The 24,412-nt window shown below is 47.8% G+C and overlaps 1 protein-coding gene across 5 annotated transcripts in view; it reads left to right on the top strand.

The window, feature by feature from the left end:
* Positions 1-24,412, top strand: part of LOC107149901 (nebulin related anchoring protein) — a 70,235-nt gene that overhangs the window by 41,160 nt on the left and 4,663 nt on the right. For all 5 annotated transcript variants that reach the window (XM_015494812.2, XM_048807363.1, XM_015494813.2 and 2 more), the window contains 13 exons: positions 56-160; positions 2,923-3,021; positions 4,584-4,688; positions 5,442-5,549; positions 6,091-6,204; positions 8,350-8,547; positions 10,174-10,278; positions 11,458-11,556; positions 13,074-13,178; positions 13,542-13,649; positions 14,513-14,824; positions 20,388-20,486; positions 22,078-22,182. In XM_015494812.2, coding sequence (XP_015350298.2) covers positions 56-160; positions 2,923-3,021; positions 4,584-4,688; positions 5,442-5,549; positions 6,091-6,204; positions 8,350-8,547; positions 10,174-10,278; positions 11,458-11,556; positions 13,074-13,178; positions 13,542-13,649; positions 14,513-14,824; positions 20,388-20,486; positions 22,078-22,182 — 1,662 coding nt within the window. The remainder of the gene's footprint in view (positions 1-55; positions 161-2,922; positions 3,022-4,583; positions 4,689-5,441; positions 5,550-6,090; positions 6,205-8,349; positions 8,548-10,173; positions 10,279-11,457; positions 11,557-13,073; positions 13,179-13,541; positions 13,650-14,512; positions 14,825-20,387; positions 20,487-22,077; positions 22,183-24,412) is intronic.

Raw genomic sequence — 24,412 nt, 5'->3', positions numbered from 1 at the left:
TTTTTTTTTTTTTTTTTTTTTTTTTTTTTTTTTTTTTCTCTCTCTCCTTTGTCAGAACCAATACAGGGCAGATGTGAAGTGGATGAAAGGCACGGGCTGGGTCGCCACCGGGTCATTAAATGTGGAGCAGGCAAAGAAGGCAGGAGAACTCATTAGCGAGGTGAGATTTCCTGACAGCGTGTACCAGGCCTGGCTGCATTAGGCGTGCGGCGTTTCTGTATAAAATTAAAATAATTTCCACTCAAAAGGCAAAGAAGAAGGCAAAGCCACATGAAAGGCCTCCGAACCCGGACTAGGGCTGGTAATTAGAGGGAAACCACATACCAAACACACACCAGTGGGGGCCCATAGAGCCCCAGCAAAAACAAAGTGGGTGACAAATGACATTATGAATAATAATGACAATCAAAAGGAGCTCAATTGCTACCCACCAACTTACCTTTTTAATGAAGCAGCACAGGAGAGATGATGAAAAGATACATTTATTGCACCCAGAAAGCGCTTTGTGTGACTTTACGCCCGTTTTCCTTCTCTCTTTCGGCCACAGTGTAAACAGTTTTTGAATATTCACGTGGTGTCCGACGTGGTGACATGGTTGTTGCTTTCTTGTGAGAGTAGATTAGATTCTACTGAATTTAGATCTCACTCCTGCCAACTTATAGCCACCCTGGCTGGACCCGAGGGCATTCCTGCTTATAAAAAGAGCCATTTCACCACCTTTCAGGACGGTTCATTGAGCAGCAATTTTAAAGACTTAGCACGGTTGACGCTTTGCTAACTCTGTGCTGTGGGGAGCTGCCTGTGTCTCTCTCAGGGTGTTTAGCAGCATCTCTGGACCCCAGATTCCCACAGCACCTTCTGCCTCACTGTGACAACCAAAGAGGTCTTAAACATGGGCAGATGTCCTCCAGGAGGCAGAATTGCCACTGGACTGGGTGCCCCCGGCCAGTCATCCGTGGCTCCTGCTCACACAGAGGCCCCCCATCAAACCACCCACCCGGCCCTCTTCATGTCTGTTTGGGGAGGGGCTTGCTCAGGAGGCAGGTGAGCATTCGACTAACTTCGGGGTACTCTGATCTTTCTGGATTTTTCTGGGCATCACAATGGCCACATCCCTTAAATGCTTAAGCTTTGGCAATGAGCATCCTGGGACGTTTTGAGGAGACTTTCTTACTAAACGCACAGTCCACACAGAGGGACACCCATGCTGGTTTTTCAAGCACACCTGCTCCGCACTGATACTTTCCCAGGGGAGAGCATTCTAGTTACATGACACACAGCAGGGTTGATTTCAAAAGTGGCCTCACCCAGATCAGCATAGGGACCTTATTCAATAACACCTGAGGCTCAGAAGGTCCTCAGATCTCAGTGGGGACAGTACTGCCCTAAGTTGTTCTGTAAAATTAAGGAGAGACCCTCTCAGGCAGATGAACCTGAAAAACTTAGAGGAACAAACATGTGGGTTTGATGATTCATGATCCTTACCTCTCAATTTGGGGCCTACTCATAAAAGGAAACGAAGAGTAAAGACCACCATCTGCATAACTTGCCTTCAAAGTAATTCTGGTATGAGTCTAAGTCTGGCAGCCAAGAAATCTTTTGGGAACCATTTATCCCTTGGTGATTTAATTTATGACATCATTTTGCAAACTTTCTCAAGGAATTTGGTTATCTTTCTTAATGTCTTTGTTTCATACCAGTCCTCAAACTTCAGGGAGAAAGGGAAGACATCACTCAACAATCTTTCCCAACTATCTCACTTCAGGCCACCATGTTTTTAAGTTACTGTTCCCTTGAGTTGACTTCTTAACTGTCAGGGTGCCAGGCATTGTTGAAAGAGCCACAGGTGGGCATGCATGCATACACACCCACACCCCCACCTGCACACACACCCTCCACATGCCTATGGTGTAAAGCAAGAGTCAGATAACCTTTTCTGCAAAGGACCAGAGAGGACCAGATAGTAAATATTCTTAGCCCAGCAGGTTTTATGGACTCTGTCACAACTAGCTGAAAAATGACCATATGCAATACATAGGTGAATGATCATGGTTGTGTTCCAATAAAACTTTATTTACAAAAATGGGTAATGGGCTACATTTGACTGCATCTAATACGACCTAGCACCATACACAAAAGCCCAACTAGGATAAATAAAGGGATATTTATTAAATAATTATTTGATTTGGGAAAACAAACGACACAGTCCTATTAAAATAGCAACTATTTCAGTGCCTGGGAAGAATACTTTGATTAAAGGAAAAAGGAATTAATTTAAGCATGATTTTCAAAATACTTCAAAATTGGGTTCTAAGGCCTTTGCCAGCATGTGAATTTTTTTTTTTGTTTCAGTGTCTCTCAATTTATGTGGTGACTCATTCCAATCATAGCACCCTTTTCTTATTTAATATTTTAAAGAATTATTACACATGCTAACCGAACCAGCCTCTTAAGTTATTGGCTAGTGTACGTTCCCTGACTGTTAAATGCCAGGGTTTTGACTGTGATAATGTGTGCCAAGTCCTTTTATGGAAAGAAAATAGAAAGCTTCAATGGATAAGTAACTATGAACGCTCTCAGAGCCAAACTAAGATATGTAAACAACTGCGACATAGTATTTGAAGCCTATAAAAGGAATCCTTTCCTAAGTGTGGATCCTACAGTTTTTTTACTGGTATAACCTAATTTTGAGATGTTGTCTTTGCACCAGGTAGAAATACTTTAATGTTAATTGACATGAGGTTATTCTTAAATTGAAACAAATATTAACCTGAAGGCACCTAGGATATAAAGATGGAGGAAGCAGAATAATAATTATGTTCACAAATTCACTCTAATCTCAAGCAACCTATGATTTTCTCTTTCAAATGGCATGAAAGAGCAGCACAAAATTCACAGCTTTGATCTTTTCCTGCTCAACAGAAGAAGTACCGTCAGCATCCAGATGCTTTGAAGTTTACCAGTATTAAAGACACTCCGGAGATGGTCCAGGCCAGAATTAGTTATACCCAAGCAGTGGATGTAAGTGATAATGTATATACATTATGACTCTAAGAGTGGGCCCTTCTTTCAACAGTGCGATTGAAGCGGAGGGGATCTTGGGCTTGCTCCTTCTGTCGTCCTAAGGATGAAGGAGCTCCTTGTCCTTTGCTGAGGCTCCCCTTAGCGGGGATGCTTCCTCATTAGGATGCAAACGGGGCGTTCCTGCACTTAGGATGCCAAGTGGGGCTCCGCACCCCACTGCCCCAAGATGCCCTCCTTCCTGCCCATTTGCATGTCTTGAAGATTCCGTGATGAGTCCTCCCCCCCTCCTTTGTTTGAAAGTGTTATTTTTCAGAAGGGAACTTGGGGTGAGATTCTTGCTAATTGGAATACCGAAGCCATGCTTAGGGGTCTATAGGACCCAAGGAAAGGAATAGTTCTGTTTCCCAGACTTTGAAAACGATTTGAATCTGATTTATGGACATTAGCCTGGCTTTCAAGCCATTTCCCATATTCCCTTTATAATGTGGAACCAAGGTTTGACCCTTTGCCCTCTCAGTGCTGGGTTCACAAGAGACTAAACAGAATGACAAGTTCCTATAAAAATTCACTTTGGGACATGGATTAGCTCTGGCCAATTCAACTGAGAGGAGCCCATGGCTCTTTGGGTAAAGCAGAGCTACATTTTAAATTTCTTCAAATCGTTCAACTTGCCACATGGAAAATTCCCAAACCTCGTGGGTAGGGGTTTTAAAATTCTCTCCCTTGCGTCCCAGCATATCATTCCGGCTGTGCCTTATTTGACAGGAATTCTGAAATGGGCCCGGCGCTTGTCAGAATAGGCAGTGGGATGATTTCCAAGCTTATGGGCTCAGGAATTTATAATTTCTTGTTAATCAGCCCATCAAAATCAAATTGAATTCTGAGAAACACAGATGGTCAAATAGGAATTTCTTCTGAGAAAAACAATACTTGCTTCCTCCTTACCCTAATCACCTCTAGGGGGCACTGCTGTGATACGCAGGAACTTGGACACAGCAGCTAAGATTTGGGATGGAAAACCCTGGCTTAGAAACTTTCTCTGGTTACTGATGCCACCTCCTCATGTCATTGCAAACTACAAGGATATCAGAAGCCAAAATCAGAGCTATGGGTTAAAAGAGCCCCATACCCACCCAGGGGAGGTTTATTAGGACAAGAATCCTTGAGATGGGAGAGGGGACAGGGATGGAGTCAGAGGAACCCCACAGACAGGCTTCTGCCTCCTCATGCCCTCTCGCCACTTTTAGTTAATAACCAAATCACCGGATGGAAACTGGACTTCGTTTTCTTGTTTGCACTCACCTCAGAGGTGTGCTAGGAGTGGCGTATTCACAGAGGGGAAATATTCTGAGCTGTCATATTCTGAGCTGGAAAGTAGAATTGGGGAGAGAATGATGTGCACGTTGCCATGTCAGCTATAAATCTGGGTGCAGGCGGGGTGCCCGCGATCCTGTGTCCATGAGGACATGGTAGCTACAGCACCTTGGTCTCCTGGAGTGCAATGTGCCCAATGCATGGGGAGGCTCTGGGTTTAATGCAAACCCTCTCTCCATCCACAGAGGCTGTACAGGGAACAAGGAGAGAACATAAAGCATCATTACACGCAGACCACAGACCTGCCTGAGGTCCTGCTGGCCAAGCTAAATGCCATGAACATCAGCGAGGTGAGGTTGACTTGAACCACTAGGGACACTGGTTTCCATGATGCAAGTCAGGGTACCTTCATGGGCATGCACCATGCCCAGTGCTCAAAAGGTCCTGGGCTGGTTTTAAGCTTTACTGTCACCCTCTTGAAACGTGTGGCCATTTTGAACAAGGAGAGCCACACTTTGGTTTGCATTGGGCCCTGCAAATGATGTAGCTGATTCTGCAGAAGTGTTGAGCTCATTGCAGAGAATGAGCCAGGGAAGACGACCTACCTGCCTCGGTGCAAAGGGATGTGTACCAAGGAGCTGAAGTGTGGAAGTATCTCAGTAAAGCTGAGTGCATCCGGGGCTGTGCCAAGGAGATGCCTGGGGGCTTAACTCTCGTCCCCCATAATCTCCATCTACACTCCTACATGCCACTCCTATTCTTCAATAGAGACATTTGGTTTTTCTTTATCTTAACATGAAGAGCTATGCAAATGCAGCCTTGCACCCCCTTCTTCCAGTCAACTTGCTGATCAGAAAAATCTGGGTCTGACTCTTTGCTTTTAACCCCTCTCTCTGTGGTTTACCTGCCAACAGTGGGTGGGAGGCAGGAGCCCACTCTGAACATTTGTTCTAAAGCCCAGTGATCTCCAAACCCAACTGGGGTTAGGATTGGGGTGGGGGGGAGAGAAGCCCACCACAAACCAGATTCCGACTTTGGTAAACCAGAGTTTAGGAACCACCGGGTCACATGAAGGTCTTTATTTGTACACATCTTTCTTCCAGACGCGGTATAAGGAATCCTGGAGTAAACTTCGAGACGGTGGATATAAACTGAGGTTGGATGCCATTCCGTTCCAGGCAGCAAAGGCTTCTAGTGAAATCATAAGTGATGTGAGCATCCGATACTATGACAATGTTTCATCCTACCCAGCTTTAGCTCTTTTTTTGCCTCTAACCCCTGCCTTCTTTTGCCTGTGGATAATTTCCTCTCCTCTCCAAACTGACTGTGTTAGGGCAATCAGATAATGACCAGTGCAAAAGAACATACCTTACAACAAAAAAAAATTCCCTAGCCGGGGGTACAAAGCCAAATGCTGGACTGTAAACATGGACCCCGGGCAGATGAAATGTACCCTCCACCAAGAGTTTTCATAAAGGGAGTCTGTGTGAAGAGACCGTTAACAATGCGTGCACCTTCTTGCAGCCCGGGCCGCCCAAGTGCTAATGTGTCCTGCCATTTCATAGCTGAGCCCTTTAGTCATTGGGAGTCTTGCATATGAAAGAATAGACCTTTTGACAACTCCCGCGCGTTTTCTTTTAACTCACCCAGTTACTGTCAAAAGAACAAAACATTTTTGCCCAATACCCACCTCTTCCATTCCGTGTCCCTTGTCCCCGAGCTGTTACTCTCTCCCGCTCTCTTTCCCTTTAGTACAAATACAAAGAGGCATTTGAGAAAATGAAAGGACAGATGCTTGGCTCCCGGAGCTTGGAAGATGATCTCAGCCTTGCACATTCAGTGCACGCGACCTCACTGCAGAGTGATGTAAGTAGGAGAAAATGCGACCGGAGCCGGGGGCCCCGCTTAACCATGCTCATGGCACAGCCAACTAGTGTCACTTGTCCTTGTGGAAGTGGGCATTGGTTCTGTTGTTAAATTGCGTTTGGACTTCAGCCTCTTCTGTTATCAAATGAGGTTGGATGAGTTGACCCCTTAGTTCCCTTCCGGGCAGGACATTCTTTGATTTGGAACACTGACCGCAAATGGTGGCCTATGGCCTGCAGAGGTATTTTGTTTGGTCTGCGGAGTGAATTAGCTGCAAACATTTAAAAACGGAAAGTGTGACATAAAAGTTTGAGAATCTAGACTGGGTTCCCGAAGGCCACCGTGGGTTGAGGTTGCTTACCAACATCTTGCTGGTAGCTCCCTACAGAGGGGTTCTGTGCTCTCCTGGCCAGCAGCTGCCCCTCCTCCTCTGCCTTTTCCTTCACTTATTTGTGCTACCTGCACAAATGTGGGCATCTGAGCTTGCCACCACCCTCAGAGTTGATCCTGACCCCCGGGGTGTTGGCACATGTGTGTACATGCTGTCTCCTTGCACATGTGAGCTGGCTAACACCACTGGTAACATCTGCATTCAACATGTTACGAAAGTCCAAATGCTGTCATGTACAATGTCTCATAAAACCTCAAACCATCTCTGGGAACTAACTCTGCCTTGTTATTCACCCTGGTTTCCTGATAAGGAGATGGAGACTGTGTTGGTTTGCATCGCTGTGACCAAAATACCTGACAAGAATAACTTAGAGGAGGGAAAGTTTATTTGGGCTCATAGTTCATGGTTCAGTCCATGGTCAGTCAAGTCCATTGCTTTGGGCTGAAGGTGAGGGAGAGTATCGTGGCGGAAAGGCATGATGGGAGAGCTCTGCTCCATTCATGGCAGCCAGGAAACAGAAAGAGAGAAGGAGGAATGGGGCCACAGGGAAGATGCACCCTTCCAGGGCTCACTTCCATGACCCCCCTCTTTCAGCCATGCCCCACCTGTGTACAGTTACCCGCCGGCTGAACCATTCAAACTCAGATGAACTGATAAGGCTACAGCTCTCATAATCTAATCTTCTCACCTCTTACAATCCAGCCATTTCTCCTCTGAACATTCTTGCATTAATACGGGAGCTTTTGAGGGACACCTCATATCCAAGTCATAATTAGAGACTGGGTGGTTCAGTCCCTTAGTTAAGGTCAACTAGAGAGGAGCAAGGCCAGGAAGGGGCGCCGACTCCATGTCTCATACTCTTTCCACAGCTTCACATGTTCTTGGCTGTTTTATTCTCTGTCTCGGTTTCCCCATTTCTAATACCCACCCCCCTTTCTTTTTGTCCTGTGACTGTGGGGTTGGGCATGAATTGTGCTTGGCCTTGTGCTAGAGCGAGGGCAGGATAAGTGGAGTGGCAATTTAGGGTGGGGTGATGGAGCTTCAGGGAAGCGATGGGAAAGATGGAGGAGGACGAGGAAGAGAAGGTGGTGATTACGCACCTGACTCCCGAGAGGGCCCTGGCTGAAATTCACAGGCCTTCCAGTAGCTCCTCCAGGAGGGTGTGGAGCCGTGGTCTGGAGTGGGTTTCCCTTACCTTCTCAGGATATGCGTTGGGTTTGGGGAATGTCCATCCCTCAGGGCTGGCTCTCCAGGCATCCACCCTACTGCTCCTGGCCCTCAGGTTGACCAGGAAGTCACCTAATATTTTGAGAAAGTTCTTCCTTAGTTACTGTGAGATGAGGACCCTTGGTGTCTGAACCCTGAACCTGAGTGGATGGTGTGGAAAAGAGTAAAAAGTGGACAGGGTCCAGGGTGGCCGTGCGTCTTCATACCTCTGGAAAAATGAGAAGATCTAACGAATTGAGCCAGGAGATCACTGACGTTCTATCCTGGGCCTTGTATTCTCCCCTAACAGGGGAGCTGTGGGCCTTCTTTACCCAGATCAATGACCTCCAGGAGCTGGGGTGGTGAATGGCAGGACTTGGAGTTGAGCCCTGCTTATTAGGCCATTCCTCACAAGTAAGGAGCACAAATCCTGTCAGGAACATCCCCGGGGCTGACCTGGGACACTTACACTGCAGTGGCTCTTGCTGACAGTCCCATTGCAAATGGTGGCTTTGAAATAGCCGCTGTTGATCTGTTTGCCCCTCCAGGTGAATTACAAGAAAGGCTTTGAACACTCAAAGGCACACTTCCATCTGCCGTTGGACATGGTAACCCTGGTGCACGCCAAGAAGGCTCAGACCCTGGCCAGCGACCAGGACTACAGACATCCACTCCCCCAGCACACGTCCTTGGCAGAAGACCTGAGGCTGCGCTGTGCCAAGAAAGCTCACAAGTTGCAGAGCGAGGTAAGGAGGCCTGGCCTCTCCCTCGAGGCCCTTCTTCTCCCAGGTCTGACTGTGCAGCACTGGCCTGCAGCTCCTGACAGCTCAGTAAAGGCCGCAGGCCTTGGGAATCCTAAATGTGCATCTTCTTCTGAGACACAACCTGAGAGTTCCTGCACAATTACACGAGTCAATAAGGACAACCACCACTTACTGAGTATTTTTGCTCAATTCCAAGCACCGTGTTTTCACCCATTCTCTTGTTTACTCCTCACACTAACCCTGAAGGGATGGTCTTCATCCCCACCACACAGAGAAGTTACAGTGAGGTGCCAAGAAGATAAACGGCTTACCCAAGATCACACAACTGTACATGAGAGAGGGGGGTGCTGGACTTGAACTTGAGGTTCAAGTGGTGGAGATGCCCCTAGGTTCATACATTTTCACACTCAGGAGTTGCCAGTGGCTTTGCCTCTGGCTGCACATTGGATGGAGGGTTCCTTTTGGAGCTTTCTCCACTCCTGTCCCCGCTTCTGGGGAGCACTAAGATGTGTCTGTAGACGCTGCTCAGAGCCCATCCATCAACTGACCCACGTCAGGGGAAGCGAGCGCAGGAGGAGGTCTGGGGAATCAGAGCCCCTTCTTCAGGCTTCTCCTGGTGCCTGTCCTCTGCAGCAGGCCAGGGAGGGGCAGGAAGAAGGAGGACTTACTGGCTCTGGAGGAGAGGCAGCTAACGCTCCTCTGCAGCAGCAGCAGCAGCAGCCTGTTTTGCTCACACCTCTATCCCAGGTTGCCAGGTGTGCATGCTCTGAGATTTGCAGGTAACAGGCCTCTGTAGGAGAGTAGAACACCACACGAGACCCCGTTCCTGGTTTGGTGGTGCCAGCGAGCTGAGCGGCGCTCAGGTCTGGTGTCTGTTGTCTCTTGGAGTTTTATGCCTGTGTACGGTGTTTACTCAATGACATCAGCTGTCAGGAACCTGAGAGCAGCTGTAGGAACCAGGGAGCTGCCACACTCATCCCGGGCCCCTTTGTCACTTGCACAGAGCCCTCGCTTGCCCTGCCTCCTGTCGTGATGGCAATTGGAAGGCAGAAGGCCCAGGGGCCACCTCGCTGGCTGAGGGGAGTGACTTTGGGGACTCTTTAAACTGTCATCCCAAATCACTCTGGTGCACACGCTCGCCCCTATCCAGGCAGGCTCAGACAGGCCTTTGCCAGAGTGTTTTGGATTCGTTTATTAGTTCTTTCTTAACCCATAATTAATTAATGACACCCGCTGCTGCCGGGTTTTGTTTTAGAAGACCTGTTAAGCCATTTGCACGCACGCCCCAAGACGACTGACTTCCTACCCGCAATCCACCCCAGCGTTTATTTTTTGATAGCTCACATTAAAATGAAAATCTGTCTAGCGTCGCTACCACAGCTACTCTGAGACAAGTGACAGCAGAATTATCTTCTTCTGACCTACATTTTCCCCCCTAATGAGCATTTACCAAGAAGCATCTGTGCGATCGCTGAGCATGGTGTATCTGAGAGACGGACGCGGCCCTGAGTTCTAATGATGACAGATGCTATGTCACAGACCTCTGGCTTCTCCTTGCTATTGTTCTGAGGGTTCAGCTTTTCTGATTCTTTGTATTGTTCCTTGCAGAATTTGTACCGCTCAGACCTGAACTTCATGCGAGGCGTTGCCTGCGTCATTCCAGGCACGTTAGAGATTGAAGGAAGAAAGAGGGCATCTGAGCTCATCAGTGAGGTGACTGGGACTGGGGGTGGGGCTGTAAGGCCAGTGGGAACTTCAGCTGTCACAGTGGTGGCTCACTACCTAGCCTCTTGCCTGGCTTCTGTCCTCACTGATTTTTTCCATGCAGTTAGATGCCATTGAAGATGTCATTGTGACCCTGGAGTCAGTTCCTGAATTAACATGTAACAATTATCCACTGTCCCTTTGAAAAGTGGCCCTGTGGTACAATGCAAAGCCAACAGGCTTTGGAGACCAATAGATAAGAGATTGAAGTTTCAGACCAGTATTCATTTGCTGTATGTCCTCAGACCAGTGACCAGCTCTCTCTGAGCCTCAGTTTCTTAATTAGTCATCAAATGGGAATACTCATGCCTCCCCATTTAGCTTTTGTGAGGACTCACACTAATCTAAGCACAGTTCATGTGTCAGCTATATACAAAGTGTTCACTATAAGATTGGTGGTAATTTTTGAGAATATGCAATGCTTAGAATTCTGCACCCCTGGGTAATGTAGCTCAGTCCTGAGATGCCCACAGGACTTCTTTCCACAGTCTATGCAAGGACAAGGGTACATAATGGAGGCACAGGAGTAGAAGGTGTCAGAGTGCAGCCCAGGAGCTCCAGTGGCTTCCCAGTGTGCTTCTCGTGGGAGTTTAGGTCTTGTTTGTGCTCCAGTTCTTCAAGGAAGTCACTAAAATGAAGGTTTCTTAAGCTCATGATACATCAGAATCCTGTTGGAGCTTAAAAGAAAACCCAGAGATGTGGGCCCCACTAGTGACTTTCTGATCCTCAGCCTCCCCAGTATCTGGGATTATTGGTCTCCTGGGTTGTGTGGCAGGTGCATGGTTAGAGGCTACAAAGCTGGCCCTAGTGTCACCTCAAGCACAGGGCAACCGGGTCTCTGTTCGGGAGCAAACTTCAAATTTAAATAGTCTCGTTTGCTTTCATGGCAAAGGCTAGCTCTCCCCTTCCCCTCATGAGTGTCTGGTTCAGTCCACCGTCCTGTCCTCCTCTCTGCTTCTTCATCCCCGTAAGTTGGGAGGTCACAAGAGTAGGGGACCGACTGGACTCTGGAGCGACAGGCTTGCAGCCTTTGCAAAATGAGTCTTTAACTAGTATTCCAAGAACTGGTTCTCCTCTGGGTTTAAACCTTACGGAGGCGTCGTCTTCCTTTCTCGTGTGTGGATTTAGAGTAAATACCGTCAGCATCCTGGGTCGATCAAGTACACGACTGTGACGGACACCCCCAATCTCCTTCATGCAAAGTTCAGCAACCAGATTACCAACGAGGTAAACTCTCCTATGGCTTTTAAAAAACTGATATTTGTGGGCTGAGGGAGGAGGAAGAGCCTGTGTTTGTACGGAGGCTTAGAAAGCAAAGAGCATGATGTGCAGAGTCTGAATATTGTCCAGAGGGAAAGAGGAGCAGTAGGGAATGTGGGTTAGTCTGTGGTCTTGCTCCCTTAGGGCTGGCTTGGACCAGCCTCTGCAGCGTCCCCTGGGAGTGCTCAGTCCCCACCCTGAGCCACTGAATCCAAAGGTTATGTCACGAGAGCCTCAGATGATTCCTTTGCACATTAAAGTCTGACAAGTTCTGGTCTATAATTCCTTTCTTCTATCTAGGCAAATATGGACTCACCAATTTTATATTGTTACTGTGGGGAGGATCTGTGGTTGTGCTTGGACGGTCCCAAGGCTCAGGGCTCGTCAGTCTTCCTGATCCCTGCCTCCTCTCCTTCTCACTCCCTATTTACCTGGCTCTAGCAAAAGGAAAAGAATGTTACTCCATAAGCCGTCTTTCCCACCCTTTTGATCCTACTTCTTTCACTGACTTGACATAGGTGTGCTGAGCAGAGATGTAAATATTGAGTTGTCTTTAGGTTTTAAGATTCTCCTGACTGTGACTTTTAGAAGTCAAGTGAAATTTGACTATTGATATGATATATATATTTTTAAGTCAGAGTCTCTCTAAGTTGCTTAGGGCCTTCACAGTTGCTGAGGCTGCCTTTGAACTTGCTATTCTCCTGTCTCAGCCTCTCAAGTAGCTGGGATTACAGGCATGTGCCATCCTGCCTTGCTTGAATATGATTGATACTGTTAATTTCCACTTTCACCCCAAGCTAAGAAGTAAGAAGTGAGCTGGAGAAAAAAGTCTGGAGAGGTGGAATTCATGGTGTGGTTCAGTGATGTTATCCGTTTTAAATTCTTATTTAACCTTTCCTGCCTCTCTTGTGAATTGAGTGCCAAGCAGTGACAATACCTTTTATGATGGCCTCTGGCCTCGGAGAACTCAGCAACCCTTTAGCCCCCTTTCTAATCATCAGGATCGATACTCTGTAGAGGATGAGGCCATCCAGGACAGCCCTGGCATGGGCTTGCTCATGGGGAGGATCCCTGGTGTCAGGACAGGACGCACAACAGGACTGGGAGCCCCCTTCCTTCAGGCAGGGCTTCTTCTAAATCTCTCAGGTCTTAGCATCATCTATGCTTTGTCCCCAAGGACAAGGTCTGTGTCGTGAGAAATGTCAATAGCATCCTTAAATTTACGTCATTCCCTGGCCTATTATTGAGCAAAGAAAATAGCAGCTTTTTATATATTTCTCCTATTTCACTGATTTGACCCATAAAGACTTGTATGGGAGGAAATGTCTCCCTGGAGGTGGCAGATGTACCTCTGACATTGAATGACCTTTTGCTGTCATGTTTGCCCAGTTACAAAAGAGGAGTGTCCAGCACTTCAGAAACGCATAGCACTTATCTTCTTTCTTTCTTTTCTTTTCTTTTTTTTTTTTTCCGGTTGCGGGCAGCGTCTCTATAAAGCAGCTGGAGAGGATGCTAGACACCAGTACACAATGACCCTGGGTCTGCCCGAGTTTGTCCGAGCAAAAACAAATGCGGCCAATCTGAGCGACGTAAGCCTGTCCTACTGCTCAACTTGAGCATGCTCCCAGCTGTGCATGCTTGTGTGTCTGTGACGAGCCCTGACAGTGACCTTTCTGGCATTCACAGGAGCCACAATACAGATGCATGTTTTAAATGCATGTTTTAGATGCCCCTGTGCAACCCGCCTACCTTTGCCCAAATGTGTCGGGTGCATAGGTGTGCTCAGAGCCTGCCGCAGGATGTGCTGAGATTTTTCTCTCCAAATAGGAAGTCTTTGCTTCTCAGAAATTGGTTCTGGAGCCCTGTGCTACAAATGAAAGGGGTAGCCTTTGTTCACTGATTCATGTAATTTATTTTTTTTTAAAAAAGATGTACATGTGTTCCCACTTTAGGCAAAATACAAGGAGTCTTGGCATAATCTCCGTGCTCAAGGCTACAAGCTGACAATAGATGCGCTCCCCTTCCAGGCTGCAAGGGCCTCTGGGGACATCGCCAGCGATGTGAGTGGAATGTTCTGACCTTCCATCTTGCCTAATCTCTGTTAACTTCATGTAAAACAATGTCTGTGGCTGATTTCCCTGAATTAAAGCAAATCTATAACCATGAGAGACAGGATGTCACCTGCAGAATATATTAGTTATGAATGAGATCCTTTGACAGAGGGAGGGAAAGAAATGCTTTGTGAATCGGGAGCTAAATTCAGGCAACCGATCTCCAGCAGGAAGGAGCTTGTGGTTTATTTCTAATTGCAGAGTCTGGGCCGTCTGGGGACGCCCTGTAATGTGTGAACTGCCTGTTTTGAAACCCCACCCAGAATTGGAACCGGATCTCCCCTGAGACGGCTAGGCAGCTCTAACATGCCTTCCCCTTGGCTCCCTGAAGTTTCCTGCCACAGTGTTAGGGTTTGCCAGCTGCGTTGCAGCCACTCTGTTGATAACGTCTGTAGCTTTGGGACATGAAGGTGACTTTCTCTTTCCCACAAACAAATCACAGAAAATGTGGACTTCAAATAAATGGATCCTGTCTTTTGGGTTTAATGTTTTGCCAAGCACAAACAGATGAAGCACGAGTTTCTCTTTTACCCTTTTTGATAAATTCCGTTTGGCCACAGGACACGTAAGGGGAGTGGGACCCTTGCTTTGGTTCTAAGGATCTGATTCTAATTAGATGGAAAGATGGAGCAATGTTTTAATTGTTCCTTCCCCAGGGAGGAAGGCAAGCTCTCAGGCCAGCCCCGCCGTGGTGGCTCTTATAATCTTCACCTCCTCTTGTAAGAGGTGATTTTTCTAGGGTCTTTGGGGTAGCACAGATGGAATTTAAGCAGCTGGATACAGAACCCTGACCCGCTGGTGCTGCCGTCCAGTTTCTCTACAGACACGACTTTGTGAAGGAGCGAGGGAAGCTCATCGGGATCCGCAGTGTAAGCGATGACCCCCGGCTGCGGCACTGTCGGCTCATGGGCCAGCTGCAAAGTGAGCATCAGTACAAGAGGGAGGCAGCCGGCAGCCAAGCCCAGTGCCACCTACCCATGGACATGGTGCACCTGGTCCATGCCAGGAAGGCCCAGGCCCTGGCCAGTGACCATGACTACAGGACTCAGTACCACGAGTTCACAGCGCTACCCGAAGACTTGAAGTTGGCCTGGGCCAAGAAAGCCCACGCCCTGCAGAGTGAGGTAGGCCCCTTGTGGAATGCAAACCAGCCCCTCCTTCCTTCTTCCACCACACGCTGGTGTCCACCACTGCCCCTTCCTTGGGCTTCTGGACCCTCAAGTCCCAGTGACTTGCTTCATCTACGTTGAAATCCATCATTCAGTCATTCAACCAATACTGCTGAGCACCTTCTACATACCAGGTACTGTGCTAGGCCCTGGGAGTGTAACAGTCAACAAAAAAGGAAAACAATCTCATGCTCATGGGACTTCTATTCTCCTGGAAGGAGATAGGCCATGATTGATAAGGCAAATCTATAGCAAGTTGGATGGCGACATGCTATGGAGACAAATGGCTCAGGGGAGTGGGTAGAGGGTGTGGATGTGTGTGTTCATGCACAGGCACAATCTAAAATACAGCATCAGGGTAGCTCTTGTTGGAAAGGTGACATTCACAGGCCTAAAGGAGACGAGAGAAGGGGATAGAGAATTCTAGGCAAATAGAACAGCAAGTTCAAAGGCCAGGGTCCTGGCAGGAACAGGCTTGGCATATTTGAGACCAGAGTGAAGCAAGTGGGGGGCTGTCATGGGAGATGGGGTCAGAGAGAACACAGGGTCTAGGCTGAGGATGGGAAGTATGGAGGTGAGGATATGACAAGAATAATTCAGGACCGGCTGACACCCGCTGACTGCTGCCCATTGCTTGTATCATTGCCACAGCTCTAAGGTGGGGACAGACATCACTCCTACCTTATAGATTGAGAGCATGAGGGAGGCACCAAGCAAAGTCTAGCTCTAGAACCCACTTTCTCAGCCATCCTGCTCCCTTGGAGGGAGCCTGAAACAGGATGTCCTGCCCCTTATGGTGTACTGTAGACCCTGAAGCCCAGAATGTGGGGTCCTGCCCTGAGCAAGGACAGTGAGCAGGTGGCAGGGGCAGCAGCCCCTCCCCTGTCATGACTCCTGAGATGCAAATCCCAGGTCCTCCACCCTGGATGTGTGAGCTTGGGCAGTCCCTGTCCTTGCAAACCCTTGGACATGGAAACACTGACTTGGGACTTAGTAATGATGACAACGTGACCATGGCCAGTGCTTATGCAGGATGTGCAGAGTGGCGGACACGGTGCCACACATCGTCTCTCCAGGCCTTTAGCAGGAAGGTGGTCCTGTTTTAGAGAGTGATCCCTGGGCCATTGGCACATTAGCCCTTACTGTGTTCACCAAGGTTTCCCAGTTTGGGCACTTGTGTTACTTTTGGCCAGATATTCCTTTGTGATGGGAACTGTCTTGTGTGCTGTAAAATATCTAACAATGTCCCTGATCTTTATCCTCTGGTTGCCCATTGCATCAGTCAGAAAGTTCTCCAAATATTGCCAATGTCCCTTGGGGATAAAATTAGCCCTAGTTGAGAATCTGGTTCTCGGTTGAGAACTGGTCCATGGGAAGCACTTAGCACCGAGCTTGGCCCATAGCACACTGGAACAAGTGTTAGCTGTTCTAGAATGTTCCCCCCAACATGCTTCCCGTCCTGGGGGCCTTCAGGGCAATGCCTGCTCTTAAGTTTAATTAGATATAGCAATAAAGGGGTGTTACAAACACATACTTGGTTATCAATTATTATGGTAATGGTCTTAATAAATCATTACGTTAGTAATTATGATTTGCAATATCACATCGTTCACCACTGGGGAGAGTATGGAGTGTGCAAGACCAATGGGTCCCCCAGAGGGAGATTTTACTTGCTGCCAACTTCCACTCTCAGGGTCACTGCTAGCAGGTGACCCTGAGAACCCCACCCACCCAAAAGAAAAGCTCAAAATGTGACTCTCCAGTGCCCAACTGGTCAATAGTCTATTTTGGGGGAGAAAAGAAACTGCTGAGACAGGACAGGCACTCAGGGAAGACTCCAAGGCCACCTGGGGGAGGTGAGGACGCCAGTCTGAGCCAGGAGGTGTGTGTTGGAGGCAGCCACTGTCCTTGCTCAGGGCAGGACCCCCCCCCTTTCTGGCTTTCTAGGCCTCTGTCTCTGCACTGGAAAAGCAAAGAGGTTTGCTCTGATCCAGATTTTTGGGAATCATAGAAAAATGTTTATTTGTTTTTGAAATGGCAGCATCAATATAATGTCATATTTTGTTTTACTAAGTAAGGAAAAGGGGGAAAAACTCTAAATGCTACCTGAAGGTATGATTTATGTCACTGTTATTTCTAAACAGAAAGGAAACTTTAACACTAGAAAAAATGGGACATCATCTAAACAGGAGAAACAGTGGTTGGCAATCTCATACTGACATTTTAAGACCAGGGTCTATATTACATTTTTGAAGGTTAAGAAATTATGGCTTAAAAACTTAAACTACCATGTTATGCTACATGCACTGTCTTTTGATTATAAATTCGTTAATTTGGGAGTCTCAATTCTAGGATAGTTTAAATAGTAGACCTCAAAATGTCCAGCTGCTTTTGAGCCTTCAGCTTTATTGTTGTTATTATTTAAAAAATCAATTTTCATGTCGTTATATTATGTAGAAAAGGAAACAAATGCTTAACGGGAGGTCCCTCAACTTGGTAGTCCAAGAAGGAGTCTCCTCAATTGAGCTGCTGCCCCTGCCCTCTCCCATCCAGGCCAGAAGGAAAGCGTTGTGAGGGGCCAGAGGGGGCTGAGATGCCTGCTGCTAGGGCTGAGTTCCTCAAGGCCATGATTTCCCATGTCAGGGCCAAGCCCTTCTTTCCTCAGGAGTTTGTGAAATACCCGGGCTGGCCCTGGCAATGTCCATCATGGACACATGCTCGTCCTGCCGCCTCTTTGTGCCTTTTCAAGACTGCTATTCCATACTCCCTCCATGATCTCATGCTGGGACCATGGGAGGTCCTGAAAAGCACATGCCCCACTCTTTACAGGTGTGTGTCCTTGGGCAGACTCCTGAAACTCTCCATGCCTCAGCTTCCCCAACAATAGTCACAATAGCTAAGACATGTGGGACCCTTGCCCTGGTCTGGCATTAATATATATATTTTGCACAATATTATTTAAGATCTAGATAGGTACTAGTACTCCTAACTTTACAGATGCAGCAATAAAGCATGAATACTCTCAGTAACAATGTGCCCCACTCCACGGGCTGGCAGGGAAGTGACTTGCTCAAGACCCACTGCTAGGAGGAAGTGAAGCAGGATTCCAGCTCTGGTCTCCTGACCCCTGGATCAGTCTCTTTGGCTTCTGCATGTGGCTGGATTAGGAACCCCAATCTCTGGCTTCTGAGCCTGTGCTCCTGACTACAAGTGTGGCCTACTGTGTTAGTCAGATTTTTGTTCTTGTGACCAAAATACCTGACAAGAACAACTTACAGCAGGAAAGGTTTACTTTGGCTCATGGTTTCAGAGGTCTCAGTCCATGGGTAGCCAACTCCATCATGGCGGAAGGACATGGCAGGGAGAACTTTTAGCTCATGGCATTTGGGAAATAGAGAGATAGGAAGGGACCAGAGAGAAGATCAACCCTCCCAGGGCATGCTCCCATTGACCTATTTCCTCCAACTAGGTCCCACCTCCCAATAGTCCATTAACTATCAGTGGATTAATGGATTAATCCATTGGGTGGATTAATTCACTGATGAAGTCAAAATCCCCATGATTCAAAAGCCTAAAAGCCCCACCCCTGAACCTGGGGACCATGCTTTGAAAAATGATCCAAACCATAACACCTACCCAGAGTGCAGCAGCTCAAGGCTGTTCGGTGAATCCAGCCCATCTTTGAAACACCAAACATGTTCTACATGCAGATGAGAACAAGAACCCTCCCTTTGCAGGACAGTGTGAGGGTGGAACGAGATAGTGGGTCTAGAGCAAGCTCCACTGCACACAAGGTGACATGATAATGTTTCTAATTAGTACATATACCCCTTCCTCTAGGCACCTGGGTACTCACATCATTCACTCACAGGTTCATCATAACTCAGAGACTGAATGTTGCCTCTAGTGTATTTGCAACAGAGTGCTCCAAAACGGGGGTGCCCCCAAACCCCACTTATGACTCTGCAGGTGTCTTCCAGGTCTTAGTATATGGAAGGGAAATAGCGAGGTTGCTGTTTGCTGAAGCCAGATTTGGATGGGCAGTTTGGGAAGGTCTATTATTATCTTAGGCTCATTCTCTGAAGCCGTCTTTGGGTAGCTGATTCTTCTCCACTCCCCGCCCTCTCCCCTCTTTTATCCTGAAGTCTGGGGCAGGTGTGTTGTTTTTAGGGTCTGGTGAATAGTCAAAGCTGGGCTGGGAGCGGAGATTTCAATAGACGATCCATTTATAAGAGAGTGTGAGGTGCAGTCAGATCTTTGGGGAACCTGCATCTTGCTTTCTGACTTACCTGCGATCCTACTGTTCAGCTCAACAAAAGGCGAGTTGAAAGAGCGCTCCCCACTTCATCTGGCTTATGAAAGGAGCAAGGCCTGGCTGTGAAGAGCCCCTGTAGGATTATTCTCTCCAACTCAGAAATTTATCCAATTTTCTCTGTTCTTTATCAGAGTAGAAGGCAAAAGCTTTGCCGGTGTAGACTGAAAGATCGCGGTATAAAAAGCAATCTTACTGACATGGGGTTTTGAAACCTGCTCCCAAGCCTGAGTGATGTCTCCCTCCACCAGTTGGAAGGCAGAGTGGAATTGGCACAGGGGCATTAGCCAGCAGACAGCAGATCAGAAACGGACTCTCTTTGAGGCCAGCTGTGAGGAGCACTGTGAATCCTGAAATGAAAGAAAACTAAAAAGGCCGAGAGGCTGATTTCCAGAGTGATATTTTGCGTTACAGCAGAGCTTATATCTAAATTAGAGAAATGCCATTGACTTCGTTTAGATCCAAATTTTAGATTTCCTTAGAGAGGCTTTTCCACCTTTAAAAATGCCTAATTTCCATAAAGAGAAGAAGAAAGGGATGCAGGTGACNGCTGCTGGATTCCCAGTGTTTTTCTGGGACCATTTGCAACAAAATTCTAAAACGGAATGAGATTTCCCACCAAAGGAAATCACTATTGGGGAACTAAAGGCAAACATGTTAGAAGGTTCTCAGTAAACACAGTATATACAATCATGATCAAATATGGCCATTATTTTATTGGAGGCAAGGAGTTTGCACCTGCCTACCGAGTTGACTCATAGTGTCTAGTGTCCAGACAGTCTCAGAGAGTGTTAAAGGTGGCACACAGTGTCCTTCATTGAATTCCCCACCAGGTTAATGACCTGGAGATCCCTCCCTTGGAATCCCCTTATGGGTGACTCTGCCTTCTCTGTGTCCTTCATAATGGAACTTGTCTGGTCAGGGTCCAAGCAGGATCACGTTAATGCTGAACATTGTCCTCTGCTCTATTCCTTTATTGTGAAGAGTCTTTTTCTTTAAGAGAGTCAATACCTGTAAAATGTTCCTAATCACAGAAGAGAGCTTGGATATTTCCCATTCTATTGATTTGGGTACCCACCAGAAAGATTTGTTCTCCAATAATGTCACTGGTATCTTTGATTCTAAAGGGGGTAGGGTGAAGCCTCATCTGGGAAAATGCATGATGTGCGACTGTGTTTGGTGGAAACCTTTGTCTTTCTCTTATAGACCAAATACCGTAAAAAACCAGACAGTATCAAGTTCACCACAGTGGTTGACTCCCCAGATCTGGTTCACGCCAAGAATAGCTACGTGCATTGCAACGAGGTGGGTTCTTTCTCCTCACTCATCCTGGGCATGCGGTGGGGTGCAGCTGCTCTGTGGTCAGTGCTGAAGAACGCAAGCTCTGGGTTCAAATCCTGTTTGTGGGGACTTCCTGTATCATAGGCCTGGTCCATTATTTAACTCCCGGAATGGAAACCTTCTGAGATTGCAAATCTTCTCTCTAGATGACTGTGGGTCAGTTACTTTCACTCTTCTAACCTCAGGTCTCTTATGTGAAGGGGGTTGCGGGACAGGGGAAAAATGAGAGCAATGATTTCATGAGATTAAGTGAATTAAGTGAGGATTAAATAAATAAAAGCAAATAAAGCTTTTAGCGAGTACGGCAAGTACTGTATAAATGCCCCTTATTATGGCTTGATCCATAATCATAATGATAATAATGCCAAGTATTATTGATGATCCCTTACCCTGCGAGAGACCAGATATATCTTAATTGCTGATGAATGGCAATGGAATTAAAAGCTTAATATAACCCAGTTAGGTTAAAAAAAAAAGAAAAAAAAAGAAAAGGAAAAGGAAGAGCAGCTACGTTCAATCTGCTTTTGCTCCCTGTATAATTTAGCTCCATTTCCTCTATCTTGTATTTATTTCAAGAAGTGGGAACCTATTTTTCCCTCTCCTGGATTGTCAAGGAATCGATCCTGTAAGCACGGGGACAGAGCTGCCCCATCCACACAGGGAGCCCAGATGCTGTACTGACCTGTACATTCGCATTTGCAAAGTCCATAGTGAATTTGAGACTGGATTAGACTCTTGTATTTTCCTCTTTAAAATTAAATGAGACTCAAATACTTTCTAAAATTGTTCGCACTTTTTTTTTTTTTTTTGGTACTGGAGATTGAACCCAGGGGTGCTTAACCCCTGAGCCACATCCCCAGTCCTTTTTATATTTTATTTTGAGACAGGGTCTTTCTAAGTTGCTCAGGGCCTTGTTAAGTTGCTGAGGCTGGCTTTGAACTTGTGATCCTCCTGCCTCAGGCTCTTGATTCCCTGGGATTCTAGGTGTGTGCCACCAAACCTGGCTACAAGTTTTCATTTGCTGCTCTAGATGTAGCAATCATGATGTAGTTTGAATTTTAAAATTGTATCTGCTTGGGTCCTGGGTGAACTATGAAAAGCTTAAATTTTTTTGAATACATGTTGACATTTTGTAATAAGAATAACTTCTTAGGTGTATTATTATTATTATTTCTATTAGTATTAAACAACAAAGGCCTGAAGCTGTATCTTATTACCAGTAAAAATCATGTGTCATGCTCCCTTGCAAAGACCCTCTGAAATATCCACACACCTTAGACTGCAAGTGTGGCCAGCCAATATGTTGATTTGTGATCCATTTGGAGCAGATCTTGGTGAATATTTTTAACAGGGTCTATGTGGAACCAGCCACCTCCACTTGACCCTGGTCCCAAAGGCTGCTGCCTCCAGGCACAAGATTCTAGAAGGACCTCTCCTTGTGTAGGGCTGGGTTTTGCTCCATCTGGTGGGCAGTTGTGTGGGAGGGGCAGGAGAGAGAATCAGCTGCTTCTCCCCTGTGGCTTCACCCTTGACCATGAGTCTGCCTTACCCACAGCGCCTGTACAGGTTGGGGGATGCAGAAGCCCTGCACAGATACAACCTGATCCCCGACCACCCTGAGTTCACCCGAGCCCGCCTCAACGCACTGCACCTGAGTGACGTAAGTGAGCTTCTGGTCCCTGTCCTGTGGGCCTACTTTGCTAAAATGACCTGTGCCCGAAGTGGATTTTATTCATTAGAAATAGAAGAGTCCTAGGAAGGAGGAGGTGAAAGAGAAGGAACAGTGAACTGAGAGTGGGACACACTGTTTGTGTGACTTTTGACACTTTCCTTGCTGGACCTGTTTGCTCACCTGTAAAACCCGGTTGAGGCTGAGCGACATGAGGTTCCTTCTGGCTCTCATATTCTGATCTGGGCATGGCTCCATGGACCTTAGTGTGTGCTAGATAGTGGTCAGGGGCTTGTTCTCCTGGCCCCCGCAGGTGTCTGCATCCTGGTTCCCTCAGCCATCCAGAGGAGTGCAGCCATGGAGATGGAGTGGCGCCACCTCACCCTGCACCTTGGGGAGACGCCCCATGGTAGCCTCTCCTGTCCGAATGCACTTGCCCCTCTGTCCATGTATCTGTCCCCTGCAACACTCCAGTTTCCCTGGGACGCCTGCATGACCAAGATGCTGTTTCCTAGACCCAGGCTTGTTGTTAGCAGGGGTTGGAGCCCCCCCATCCCCCGGTAGTAATAGAATAGGCAGCTGCATGGCCAGCAAAGCTGTGATCCCTGGATAACAGGTAGAGAGGCGTTGGAATCAAAAGACGTTCTCAGATTGGAATAACACAGGCTGAGTGTGTCAGCCTGGGGCAGCGAGCGGCCTCCCAGAGCCCGGCCATTCTTCCCTCCCTGGCCTGGCCATTGTGTCCTGGGGCTCCGGTGCAGATCGACAGCTGCTGCCGCTCACCCCAGAGGTGGCCGCCTCGCAGGGGTTGGCAAGAGGCGCCTTCTAGTTAGCGTGTGTATTAGTTTGTTGCGTTTGTAAAGCCCTGTGGGATCCCACGCAGTGAATGCGCTGGTGCTTTGTAAATATGAGTTATTATGACCATTTGATGCTTTGTGAGGGATGCACGAGGGATAATTTTAGAACAGAAGCTCTGGTGGGCTGACCTCCATCTGGGGAAGCTGGACCGCCCCCTCCGCAGAGCTGGCTCAGGACATCTAGCTCATTAAGCGGCCAGGATGGGGAGGCAGGGCCTCCACTGGAGGGACTTCCGGAGGCCCAGAGCCATGGAAGCTGGGATCAAATTGCCAGTCCACTGGGGGCCCAGCTTAAGGAGGAAAGAAGCCACCCCAGGTTAGTGGCGGGGAGCATCTTCCCTCTCATGGGGGGGCCAGCCCCACAGAGTCCTCGAGCTGAAATTAGCTGCCAGGGCGTGCAGGTGTGAAACTCATGGACCTCATTTGAAAGAGCGCTTCTCTGGGGGCGTGTGGAATACGCACAATTGGATCAAGTGCTCTGCGAGGAGGAGGTGGAGGCAAAGTGACCTTCCTGGGCAAAGAAAGCCATTGAGATGTGCAAGGCAGCCGGAATAACTCAAAATCAAATGGCTCTAATGCGTGAGGACGAGGACAAGACTGTGCCCACTGTGATCAAGAAGAGGAGCGCCCAGGGTTCCAAATCAAAGGGCCTCCAGAATCTAAGGATCCCAGTGGCAAGGCAAAAACCTCAACAGAATAAAAAACTCAGGGGGAAGTGATCACAATCAGGCAAAGAGTAGACAGGAGGAAGAACAGGAGAAGGAGCTCGGGCCACTCTCTGGCCAGATGACCCCCGAGCCACCGATACTCCGAAGCTGGGTGCATGGGACACCAGCGTGGGATGACGTTGGGCTTGGAGGTTGTGCAAAGCTTGGTGTCATTAGCCAGCCCGGGCCTGGCATGGAGGCTCTTCTCAGAGAGGCACTGTGTCCCCGACACAGAGGGTGACAGGGCTTTTTGACTATTTGCTATCTGATGAGGTGGGGCCACCAAAATAGGAAGCATCATGCTGAAGGGGATCGCTGTTCTGCTGTTATCTGAAGGCTCCTCCCTTCTGTCTTCCAGTGCTAGCCGCCAAACTCGAGGGTGACACCCAGTAAATGGATTGTTTAGGCTCTGTATCCATCAATTAGGTGATTTCCCCAGCATGACTGGTCTGCGTTCCAGGCCCTCGGACACTGTAGATATTTGGTTCCTGGTCTGCGCTGTTGGATTTTGGAGGGGGTAGTGGGGGCGAAAGTGAGGGTGATGACCACAGGCACACACAGGTGACAGACCCGCCCTGCCTGGCCCAGTGCTTCATGGGCCTCTTCGTTGCTTTCTGCCCTTCCTCCTTTGCTCCATCTCCCAACCCCCCCCCCCCC

This window comes from Marmota marmota, unplaced genomic scaffold (genome assembly GCF_001458135.2).
Source record: "Marmota marmota marmota unplaced genomic scaffold, marMar, whole genome shotgun sequence".
Taxonomy (NCBI): domain Eukaryota; kingdom Metazoa; phylum Chordata; class Mammalia; order Rodentia; family Sciuridae; genus Marmota; species Marmota marmota.
This window is presented reverse-complemented; position numbering and strand designations above follow the sequence as displayed.